The sequence below is a fragment of the Tiliqua scincoides genome, chromosome 2 (genome assembly GCF_035046505.1).
Source record: "Tiliqua scincoides isolate rTilSci1 chromosome 2, rTilSci1.hap2, whole genome shotgun sequence".
NCBI lineage: Eukaryota > Metazoa > Chordata > Lepidosauria > Squamata > Scincidae > Tiliqua > Tiliqua scincoides.
This window is the reverse complement of record NC_089822.1, coordinates 62,659,268-62,671,806: the sequence shown is the minus strand read 5'-3', so window position 1 is coordinate 62,671,806 and position 12,539 is coordinate 62,659,268. Positions and strand designations below refer to the sequence as shown.

Below are 12,539 nucleotides of genomic sequence, written 5' to 3'. Positions count from 1 at the left end.
AGATAATAGTTCTGGTACATGGGTTGTACTCTACAAGGGATTTCTCTGAGCTAAATCTTCAGTGGGAAAATATAGTGTTCTTTAGAATTCCCACTCATTTCACTGGTATAGAGCTCCTGCGGAAAAAGTTCCTGGTCTATTGTGTTGATCAGAACTTTTCCAATGATGCATTATTTTTTCCACATAATATTTACTTCCTTCAGATTGCTCCAACTGTGGAATGAATCAACAGCTGTTTTGATAAAGAGAAACAAATGATTGGCATAACTTTTATTTTTCTTCAAGAAATTTTTGGGTCGGCAGTCACTTTGCCAGGAAGGACCACAACAAAAGCATGAACTGCAGGACCACATTTGTATTCCATCATTTTGCTTGTAGTTGTTTCTATAGAATTGTTGTATGGAAAATTGCATAGTCTGTATTAATCTGTGTCTGAGTTGCAGTAATTCTCAGTTTGTCAGGCCATGGCTGGTACATGTACTCTGTAAATCTGAAAAGCAGTCTGAGGGGTGAGATGGATGGAATGGCCTGGTGGTAGCTGCTAACCAGAGAAAGGAAACCAAGTTCCACTGTGCATGTGAATCATCTCCCTCATGCATTCCTGAATCAATACGATTGAGATTTAAATTGAAGTAAAGCATGATCTGATTTCTAAGGTTATTTATTCATTTATATTTCTACAGACAAACGCTCATGGTGAAACTATGCAGGCATTGTATTTCAGCTACCTGACCATCCTTCGTAAGATTGCCAATCATGCTGCTTTACTACAGACAGATCGCACCAGCAAACAGCAGGTTAGTTTCCTTGAGTCCTCTTGGTCAAAGGTTTTGTGAAGAAGCTAACTGGTAAATTCAGCTCTTCATGTCCATATCTTGTTGCTGTTCAGTCTATTACAAATTATTTTGTGCATTTATTACTATTCAGAAAAAAGGCACTAGTTCTGACAGTTTTCAGAGAGAAAGAGAAACAACCTGACATGCTGCCTTCAGGACTGGATAGCTCTTAATGATTAGACAGGAAACTGGGGCTTCTTTAGTTGGCTCAAGACAATTTTTACTTTCTGTAGATCTCGAACAAGAGATCTTTGCAAGCCTACTTCAGAAAGTACATGTTCTTGGAAGTAACAGCTGTAGATTAGGGGGGATGTACTTCCAAAGAGTGTTCCCCCAGTTTAGGGCTTGTCTGGGCTGGTGGTGTGGCGTATGCTATTCCTGGGGCTGTCTGTAACACAGGGAAGGGTTAAATAGGGGATGGGGAGTGCAGAGGAGGAGCTTCCCCCAGTTTTTCCTAAGGTTTGCCCTGGGCACTACTGGCCTTAGAAAAGTTCAGGGGGAGGAGGTTTCAGCACCTTCATTCTCCTCCATAGCTCTTATGTAGGAACTCACTGATGTGCCAGCACCTGCCTCTCTGCTACTGGCTGTCATCATGGGCCTGCCTGGGTTTTATATTGGGTGTGCCTCCCTCCTCCAGGATCCACCCCTTCTGGCCTGCCCGGCTGTATAAAGCCCATCTGTCTCCTCCTATACAATTGCCCCTTGTCTTAGGTTGCCCCTCTTCTTCATTCAGTTGTTCACCTATCATTCAGTTGTTGGTTACTGTACTTGATATGCCAAAATGCCCTTTTCTTTTTACATGTTTTTTTTTAGGAAACATATATCACAAAAGTTTGCAGTGAAGTGTTTTCCAAGTTTCCTGATTTTATGCAGCTTAGCAAAGATGCAGCCTTTGAAACTATCTCTGATCCAAAGTACAGTGGAAAAATGAAGGTACTTTTTTTTTTTAAGGATATGTTTGGTGTGATAGTTTTCTATTACCTTGTTTTACTTTTTCAGTTTGCTTAACATAGGGGTTCTTGCTTTCAATTTTCAGTTCAGTGTAGTTCTAAGATGTACGCCGTGTTTGAGACTACTTGTTCATCTCATTAACAGTGAATTACGGGACATTTCTGTCTGAAATGTTGACTGGCTGAAATGTTGGCTGAAATGTTGCAACAAACTCATTGTGACTGGTATATGAAAAGAAGTTACCTTAAACTGAGTCAGTTGATTAGTTCACCTAGCTGTGTATGGTCCATCCGTCCAGTTGAGGGATTCTGATTCCCTAAGGGTCAGACAGAGATCTTTCCCAGCCCTGCCTGGAGATACAGGCATTGCATCGCTTAACAACCTTCTGCCTAACAATGGACCACAAATACGACAGTGATCAAAGCACTCAAAGAGGCTCTTAATGAGGCAGTCATGTCTCCCATAGCCTGCAGCAGAGTGTCTGTTTACACAACAAAGAGGCTCTTAAAACAAAGTAGTGGCAATATATCTCCAGTAGCTTGCGCAGCTAGCTAGTGTCTTGCAGTGAGTTTCTGTTTACCCAGAAAAGGTGCTAGATTGGGCTGAATGTTTGCTTAATGAGTGTCTGTTTACACAACAAAGGCACTAGATTGGGCTGAATGTTTGCTTAATGACCTAATTGGATAACAACGGGGATCAGAGAACATATCCCCGTTTTTAAGTGACGCACAGCTGTACTGGAGTTTTAACCTGGGCTTTCTTTGTATAAATTGTATGCTGTACCACTGAGCTGTGACCTTTCCCAAATGGTTGGTATAAAAAGTAGTCATATAAAATATAAAAATTATTGCCACAGCCAAAAGGCTACCAATTTTTTTTATCCAGTACTATATTTGTTTTTATATTTTGAAATTAATCCACATTTTTTGTGGCTGCACATCAGGGTTGTAGCTGAGGGGAGAAGGGCTCAAGAACATTACAAGAGGAGTGATGATATCGAGCAAGATTATTCATCTACTGCTTTTGAAGTTTTTTCAAAGGATCTTACTGAGAGGAGGCATCTGGCACAGAAGGAAGCAAAGTGAGACATCTGCGTAGGGGCATTGTCTTTTGCAATTCAGTATTTTTTAATTCCATTTTTCAGTTTTTATGCATTCATCTTTTACTACAGGTGTGTGCCACCTCCTATTCCTGTTGTTCTCCTATTCCTGTTGTTATGCAATGTTATGTTATGAATTTGTTATGCGACTAGGTAATTAAGTGAACAATCAGCCCAATCTAGTGCCTTTGTTGTGTAAACAGACACTCCCTGCCAGACAATAGCTGGCTGCACAGGCTACTGGAGGTAGATTGCCTCTTCTTTGCATTAAGAGCCTCTTTGTTGTGTAAACAGACACTCTGCTGCAGGCTATTGGAGAAGTGGTTGTCTCATTAAGAGCATCTTTATTGTGCTTTGACCACCGTCATATATGCGATCCATTGTTAAGTAGAAGCTTATTAAGTGGCGCACACCTGTATTTTAATTCACTTTGAGAGTATGGGATAAAATGATCTAGATCCTTAAATGAAGTATACGAAGTTTCAAAATAGGAATAAATTGCATGAGAAAGAAACACTGTAATGAAGAAATGTAAAGTTGATTTTGTCGTTGTATACTCTTACGGCCCAATGCTATCCAGCACAGGAGCAGCAGCGCTAAACAGCTACCGCTGGATCCTGTGCTGGATCTGAGCAGGCTGGAGGTTCTCCTTGGAGTAAGGGAACATTTGTTCCCTTACCCCTAGTAATGCCCCAGCCTGATCAATGGGCGTCGAGTCTGTGCCAGCTATTTCGCTGGCACATATATAAGATTTGGTGAAGAAGGCCTCCGCTGATCGCACCTGCTCCCTGGCTGATCCCACCTCTTTTCCCTTCCCCTGCCCTCCCCCTACTCAGAAATGCCTCCCCACACTCCTGTGTTACCTGAAGTCTCCCCACACTCCCCGCCCCCCCACTTACCTGCCAGTGGCCGGAGCTTGTGCTGCATCATTGACAGGGCAGTGCAGGCCTCCCTACTGCAGCTCGCTCTCTGGGTGGTGCAGATGTGCCTTACAGCACGATTGTGACACCCAGCACCGGGGTTGCATTGCCAGCACTCAGGCAGCTGAGGATCGGGCTATTAGTCAGATGTGTGGCTATGAGGGGCTCATGACAAGTTTCTGCATTTAAAAATGTTCCACAACACCCCTTTGGAACACTAAGGGCGCAATCCAAACCTTGAGTTCGGCCGGCCCAAGTTCCTTGGGCCGGCGTGGGAGAGTTGCTAATGTGCCGTAAAGCACATTTGCGCCTCCTTGAGAGGAAGCAGGCTGGCTCTCCCAGAAGAGCTGGCCTGCGGAGGCCGACGGATGCCCCCGCGCCGGCTTCCTCCTGGCTCCTTGCCAGATGAAAGGTAGGCGTGGGGGAGGCAGGGAGTGGGAGGGAGGGAGGGGTTCCTGCTCAGGGGGAGGGAGGGAGATGGGTGGTCCTGGGGAGATCCCAACCAGATTATGCCAGATCCCAACCCCCGTCCCCGGGGAGAACAGAGCGGCTTCAAGCTGCTCTGCTCTCCTCGGACTTGTGCCACCTCAGCAGGTGGCACAAGTCTGAGGAGACCCATTGCGGCCAGCAGCCCTTACCCAGCGGTAAGGAGAAAGTTTCCCCTTGCCTCTGGCTAAGCTGCTGCTGGCCACAATCCTGCACTGGATACAGCACAAGCCTCCTGGCTTGCCTGTTCCAGCGCAAGTTAGGATTGCACCCTAAACCTGATCCATAGATTCTTTGCTTGAATGGGAGCTCATGTGAGACTTTGCTCAGGCTATCTGTGCATTGCTATCTTTTTAACATAATGGATTAGTTCACATCCTCTTATCTTCTTGTTCTTGTTTACATGGAAGCAAGTTTCACTATGTCCAGTGGGACTTAGTCCTGAGTAAATTCGTTGAAGACTGCAGTGTTAGATAAGTAGGGCCTGAGTTTTGGTTGCAGTCTGCAGTTTTCAGTGAGAGTTAATTCTTCTTTCTAATGTTAAGACAGAAAAATAGAACCATTCTATAATACAATAACCGGACACAGAAAGAGAAATGTGATCTTGTGCATTATGTGCTTTAGAATGGTAATATAATAGCCACAGGGTTTTGTTTTTGTGTTTGAAAGGCTGGTGTACTTTCAGAGTATAAATACTCTGGTGGCCTGAATCAGATTGACCCAAGCTGCTCAGAGTTACTTTTTGGCTAATCTGGAAACAAACTGAGTCAGCTACTGCCAGTAGGGTAATAGAATGGCTTTCTTGGTGAGTAGAGTATACCTGATCATCCTCCCCAACTGAACTTGGACCGCAGCCTAATGAAAGTCTAAACGTGTCTTTGCAGCCCAATTCAGTGTAAATCCTCCGCCGGTGAAGAACATGCTCCACCAGTGGAACTGGAAGGACCCAGGTGGAAACACCTGGATTCTGCCAGAAGTCACATGATGTTATTGTGCACTGTGGCACCACCAACCAGCACTGTGAGGTCACCAGTGCATTCACCGGCACCTGCACATGTGAGCCAGTGGCTTGGCTACCATTCACTGACATGGTGGGAATGGGTGGGAAGATGGAGGAACAGGATAGGGACTTGGGTGGAGAAGGGTATGTGTTGAGGGCAGGAAGGGGGCCATTCTTGGCAGCAGAGGCTCCACAGATATCCTATTCCCTTTCTTTGCCTCAGTGCATCTATCCAAGTCCACTTGGACTTGTGCCACTTGTAGACCTATCAGGGCATTTGAGGCCCTCCTTCCATTACTTGCCAGACCCATTTTCACTAGTTTGATCTTGCTGGATTTTCAGTGCCTTGTGTCCTCCCATCCAGGAGGAGGCACATGCCTATAGGAAGCCTAGCCAGACCTAGGAAGAGGGTGGAAGGCAGGCAGCTATGACTGATAAATTAATTCTCACAGTTGCTCGGTCTTTATCTCTCTTCTGGCTGTCTCTGTTTTAAAAAGACTAGAGCACATGAGAGAAAGGAAAACCCCTTCTCTTCTTTGTATAACATGGTGCCTGGCTTCCCAAAATCTGGCCTCCCTGACTGGTTATTGGAGCTCTATTGGGGCTGTTCTTATGTTCTCTGTTTGAGAGCTGCTCTTGGGGAAACGGTGCCTCTGAATGAGGAAGGCAAAGATCACTTCATGGATCCTTGGAAAGGTGAACCCAGTGGACAAATTCTTCAAAGAGCAGGTGTTGATGGCTTGGCATTTGGGCACTCCCAAACTGCACTAGTTCGTTAGGTTGCATTTTCCTTTCAGGAGAGAGGCTGATCCAAAGAGCAACTCCCTGCATCTGCCTATGCCCTGTATTCTTATCCCCATATATTCCTGCAGCCATGTCACTTGGATGAGTTCCTGTCTTTTAATAGACATCAGCAAAATTATAGGTTTAATCAGAGATTATTGATCCCAAGAGGTTAATTTTAAGCAGCCTACCGAAGCTTCAGCTAAGAGAAGGTTATGAAATTATTAGAAAGGCAGCTTTAAGAATTACACTGTACTTCACAGCTCAACTATCGAATACTGATATTTTTGATATGAAAAGTACAACTTGCATCAGTAATCCACTATGCTATAATTGAGAAGTTGAACAAGACAAATAGCAATTTACTGTTGTGGCAGTAAATAGCAAGTGTACTTTTGCCTGAACGACTGCAGTTCTACATTATTTTGTCTTTCCTATTAGCCTGCTTCTCCTTGTCTGCAAAGTATCAAGGATGGTCTTTTATGTGGAATAATGCAGGATTCATTCTTCACTGCATGATTGGTCACTGCTTGATGAATATGTGATTTTTCGGAGGTATAGAAGATTCTCAGTTCTAACCACATTCAGCTGCAGTGTCCCTGTTACTTTTCAGTATACCGGCTGGCTAATTGTAGTCAAATAAGCACATACCTGTTTGAGACCATATTGTGTAATTGCCTCTCTGTTCCTTGCACCAAAGTCTCTGCCCTTGCACACAAACAAGCACGGGTACAGGGGGACTACTCAGGAGTGGGCTATACTTTACCACTACCTAAGCTTGTGGCAACACCACTTCGCTGGGCATTAGGTTCCTGCTCTTTCCCCACCCACTACCCCTCCACCTCATCTGCTGTAGTGGATAATGTAGCACTTCCCTTTTATGTCTTTTTTCTGAGAAGGTGAAGTCCAGCCTGAACAAAGGTTGATCTCTTTCTAAGGACAGGGGTGTGAGGTTGGGAGAGTTACACTTGACCTGCAAGACTTTTCTTATGCACATCCCTTTTTTTGGCTAACATTGGTTAGGTTTCATGTTCATATGGAACACGTATAATTATTCTTTACCTACCCTCTTTGTTTACATCTGTCAGGCTAAAACATTAAGACAGTAAAATGCTAACAAGTTGTAAAACAATTCACTTTATTATTTAGATTCTAACCCTGCCCTATCTCATGGTAAGTAACGACACTTTTAAAAGATAGCTATAACAGTAGACTAATATTTTTGGACATTCTTAGCAAATGGGTAGTATAAAGGTCAGGAGGATGACCTCTGTCTTCCTGAGAAAGATAGAAAGAGATAAGCAACAGCAGCATATATTTGAGGATGTAGTCTCCTAGGCTTCTCGGCTTCTCAGCATCATCAGATCTTTCCACAAGGACATGAAGGGCACTTTGTCTTCGATGGCTCCACATCAGACCCCTTTGACATCCGAAGCGGAGTGAAGCAGGGCTGTGTTCTTGCACCAACCTTGTTTGGGATTTTCTTCGCGTCCTGCTGAAGCAGGCCTTTGGAACTGCAACAGAAGGCATCTATCTCCGGACTAGATCAGACGGAAAGCTCTTCAACCTCTCCAGACTGAGAGCAAAGTCCAAAGTCCAGCTGAAATGTCTGTGTGACTTCCTCTTTGCCGACGATGCAGCTATCAATACCCACTCTGCCAAAGATCTCCAGCAGCTCATCGATAGTTTTAGCAAGGCCTGCCAAGATTTTGGACTGACGATCCTGAAGAAAACTCAGCTCATGGTTCAGGATGTGGACTCACCTCCCTGCATTACAATCTCTGCGCATGAACTGGAGGTTGTCCATGACTTTGTGTACCTTGGCTCAACGATCTCCGACACTCTTTCTCAGTCATGTTGTGAGAATGGATGATGGCCGGATCCCAAAGGATCTCCTCTATGGTGAACTCGTGCAAGGAAAGCGCCCTACCTGGTAGACCACAGCTGCGATACAAGGACATCTGCAAGAGGGATCTGAAGGCCTTAGGAGTGGACCTCAATAGGTGGGAAACCCTGGCCTCTGAGCAGCCCGCTTGAAGGCAGGCTGTGCAGCATGGCCTTTCCCAGTTTGAAGAGACACTTGGCTAACAGTCTGAGGCAAAGAGGCAAAGAAGGAAGGCCCATAGTCAGGGAGACAGACCAGGGACAGACTGCACTTGCTCCCGGTGTGGAAGGGATTGTCACTCCCGAATCAGCCTTTTCAGCCACACTAGACGCTGTTCCAGAACCACCATTCAGAGCGCGATACCATAGTCTTTCGAGACTGAAGGTTGCCAGCAAAGTCTCCTAGGTTTTATGGGCCAAGGATGTGTCTGGATAATGAAAAAAAATCGGTCAAGACCTGGTGCAATGGTGTAGTGTACTCACAGTGACCTAGTGCCAGTGGCTACAGCCAATCAGTCTTTAAGGGCACCCCAATATATAGTACTTGTACATCACTACCCTGGATATTTACCCTGGATACCCTTGATGTTGTCTAATGCCAACGAATATTCCCCAGTTGATCTCAAGTGTGTGTTCTGTTTAGCAACTCCTTGCTTCTTAGAATCAGTTTGTTTTCCCTGAATAATATGAGTGTGGATTACTATGGTTTTTCTTTTCAGCCTTTGCCATTTGTGTTCCTTCCCTTTCTTGACTTGTGAGCTACTCCAGTTAGGCAGCAGAATGTATAAATTCCCAACTGATGTGACACTGGTTCACGCTATTTAAACAGACAAGGTGGATTTGTTTTCAAGATCTCCACAAGGGAATTAATTATGTGAACATATTTGCTCCTCTAATTTTTTTTCCTCTCAACTCCTTTTACTCTCTAAATCTTTCTTGCATTTAAGAAAATAAAATGCAAGTCTGAAACACTTGAGTTGGGCTTTTGTCAACTTGACAATTTCAAATGGGAACTGGAAATTGAAACTGCAAATATTACCTGTTTGTGCCTTTTTAATTCACCATGTAATTGGATCTTAGTGTATTAAGCACGGGGTTATGGCTGGTATGATTCCTGTTTATATTCAAGATTTTGTCATAAATACCTTTAATATATCTTAATAAACACCTTATAATTTACAATTAATCTGATTAACATCCTACTACCATCTGAATTTTGCCCTTTCAGGGAAAATCTGTGCAAACTTAAGTATGTTTTACTGAATAAATTGCATTGTTTAAATATTTATTGCCCAGTGGGAATACACTGCAGACATGGGGCAGAAAACTTCTCTTTTCTCCTTTGTGCCTTACTTCTGCATGGTGCTCTGAAATTGCTGTTGCCAGATGTGGACATGCTTCTTTTGAAAATAACAGTATCACTATTATACGGAATGCCCTGGATTATTTGCTTCCCTACCAGAAGAATTGCGTGTGGGCGGATTATTGGCATTTCAAGGTCTGTGCAAAGTCTAGGAAGCCAGGATCGACTATAAACAGAGCAGCACAGGACAGTGGACGCGGGGAAGGGCTTTCAGCTGACTGAATATTTTAAGAAGACAAATTCCAAATAGTTCTGAACTTGGATGTAGTGCAGTAGGCTTAAAAGAAGTTTTATGTTATCCAGGCTGAGGTTTTTCTTATGATTATGATTATGCGGTCATAGCCTTGATAAGTAGATCAGACAATTTACAGCTATAATGCTATAAATGTGTGAACCACAAACCTTGCATTGTGACGGTTTTAAAATGACTTTCCGTTAACCATTACATGCATTCTATTTTAGGGTCTAAAATAGACCCTAAATGCCACATTTCTAATGCCACATTTCTGCAGAAAATTTTCTCCACATTGCACTGAAATTTTTCTTAACTATTTTGTACATATTTGTCTACACAAATATCTGTGACAATGTAATATCCTTTGAATATTTGTAGGATGTCACTAAGAATTTGGTTTACTTCTTAGCAAAATCAGCATACAGGTTGATTAGTTGGTTCATTTTTTTATTAAGCCTTCCCTTTGGAAACCTTACATTTGGAAACCTTATATGTGGAAGCCTATTTTGGCTGAGATTTAGTCAATTTGTTTTCTGTGGTTCACTTCCAGGTCCTTCAAAAACTTTTAAATTACTTCAGAAAAAACAAAGATAAGGTGCTCCTTTTTTCCTTTTCAACCAAGGTGGGTTACGTATAATTTGTATGTATGACTGATCTTATCAATGTAAAGTGTAAGACATTTCAGTATCTGTCACTAGTTTTGCTGATCCACTTACAATGTCATATGCAAAATATGATAACAGAATATCTTCAAAGAAAGTCACAATTTAAGGCCCACTGAAGTTAATGGGACTCAGGACCCAATCCTAATCAACTTTCCAGCACCGGTGCAACCTCAGTGCAGCCCCTTAATAAGGGAACACTCCCTTACCTTGAGAAGACCTCCATGACTGCCCATCCGAATTGAGCAGGTTGGAGGTCTCCTCGAGGTAAGGGAACATTTGATCTCTTACCCTGAGTATAGCCCCTGCCTGCTCAAGGGGATGTCTTGGATCTTTGCCTGTTAAATATCTGGCGCAAGTCCAAGATGCCTTGTATTGGGTTTTCAGGCCTGAGAAAGGAGCACCATTAATCCCACCCTCTCCCACAACCCTACCCATTCATCCCCCACCCTTCCCTGCCCCCTGCCTGTCACATCCTGTCCCTACCCTCCCTCGCTCTTCCTCCACCCCTGCACTGCTCAGAGCAACTCTTACCTGCTCCAGCACTGACGTCAGCAGGTCAGCACAGGCCTTCCTGCTGGTGGTTCTAACTGCTAGGCTATAGTAATGAGCTTTATGGCACATTTGCGACAGCCTAGGCCAATGCTAGAGCTGATTAGGACTGTGCCATAGACCAGACTGTCATCTCTTTTATAGGTAAAATTTTTACAAGTGACAAATGGAACTTGTGAACTGGTACATGTAATACGATTGCCTGGATTGTACAGATTCAAAAATGAGTGTAAATACGAGATTTGTTTTTAAATCATAGTTTGTTATTTTCCCTGGGAAAACAGTGGGTGACCACTAAATGTACTGTAATGGTGGTAAATACAAACTATAAGTGTTAAAAGTGTTTTGGCAAACTGATAAATAATTGTGATTCTGTAACTATGGGGAAAGGCGGAGGGAAAACTCTGAGCTACTACATACCTAGATGACACTTGATCTGCCATGTTTATTGCAGTGGCTTTTAAATAGTACTAATTACCTGGCCTCCCCATTTTTTTCCCCACCAGTTGCTTGATGTGCTGGAACAATATTGTATGGCATCTGGGCTAGATTACCGAAGACTCGATGGAAATACAAAGGCAGAGGACAGGGTCAGGATAGTAAAAGAGTTCAACAGCATGGAAGAAGTTAACATTTGCCTCGTTTCTACAATGTAAGAAAACGCTGTGTCTGCTTTTGTCTAGGTAGTTAGAGATTTATTGCAAATTTACTGCACTCCCACTTGATTGATCTTGCATTTTGTCACTTCCTTGGGAAGAAGCAATAACATTACTGTCTGCTGTTATAAGACTGGGAAGTAGACTGCATCAATCAAGGCTTTTAGGGTTGAAGTGAGTCATATCCCCTCGTATTTCCATGTTTCTTTAGTCTTCCTCTCCCCTTTTTGGGGTTCACTTGAGATCTGAAACTGATGAGTGATAATATTAGATCAATAAAAGCTGCTTCTTATTTTATTTTAGTGTTCCGTTTTTGGAACCCAAATAATCTCTAATATATTTGTTTTCAAAAGCCGTCATCCTAGATGTTATGTTTGAAATCAGTAGTGACTTGTGCAGATAGAAATTCACAAATTCAATTAAAAATGATTACAGTGATGTCTGTATTTTATGGCTGTAGTTAACTAGCCTGAATTCTTAACTCTTCTCTCACAGTATAATTATCTCTTTAAAAAGATGTCTTTTCAGTTGTGTCATTTGCAAACACGAAATGGTATGAAGTAAGACTGCTGATCTGTTGGGCTTCCTGCTAATGTTTTATACCATATTTCAAGTTAAGGATTTATTCTCTATGATCTTCTTGTCATTCTGTAGTATGGTGGAAAATTATTCCATATATGAATACATAATAATATTCATATTATGAGATATGTACTAGCCACTGTTTCAAATCATTGTATGTCAAACTAGACCCTGGTGGTCATCTTGCTTAATGTACAAGCCACTTACAATAAGATTTAGATGTTTGACAGCTGCAAGAAAGATGTTTGAGAGCTATAATTTAAGAAGCATTTAAATTCTTAAATATATTTATTCACCATAAACATTAAATTTATGTTTTAATCCAGTGGACTCTCAGCTTATACCCAGTAAATACAATCATGCATTGCTTAATAACCTTCCACTTAACAACTGACCACATATACAATGGTGGTCAAAGCACAACAAAGAGGCTCTTAAAGAGACAGTCAGGTGTCCCATAGCCTGCAGCAGAGTGTCTGTTTACACAACAAAGAGGCTCTTAATGCAAAGAAGAGGCAATCTGTTTGCAG

The 12,539-nt window shown here is 42.7% G+C and overlaps 1 protein-coding gene across 5 annotated transcripts in view; it reads left to right on the top strand.

Annotated features, from left to right (window-relative positions):
* ERCC6L2 (ERCC excision repair 6 like 2) overlaps nucleotides 1-12,539 on the top strand; it is a 68,170-nt gene that overhangs the window by 20,049 nt on the left and 35,582 nt on the right. For all 5 annotated transcript variants that reach the window (XM_066616148.1, XM_066616147.1, XM_066616149.1 and 2 more), the window contains exons 9-12: nucleotides 684-797; nucleotides 1,650-1,769; nucleotides 10,108-10,179; nucleotides 11,278-11,423. In XM_066616148.1, the coding sequence (XP_066472245.1) occupies nucleotides 684-797; nucleotides 1,650-1,769; nucleotides 10,108-10,179; nucleotides 11,278-11,423 (452 nt within the window). The remainder of the gene's footprint in view (nucleotides 1-683; nucleotides 798-1,649; nucleotides 1,770-10,107; nucleotides 10,180-11,277; nucleotides 11,424-12,539) is intronic.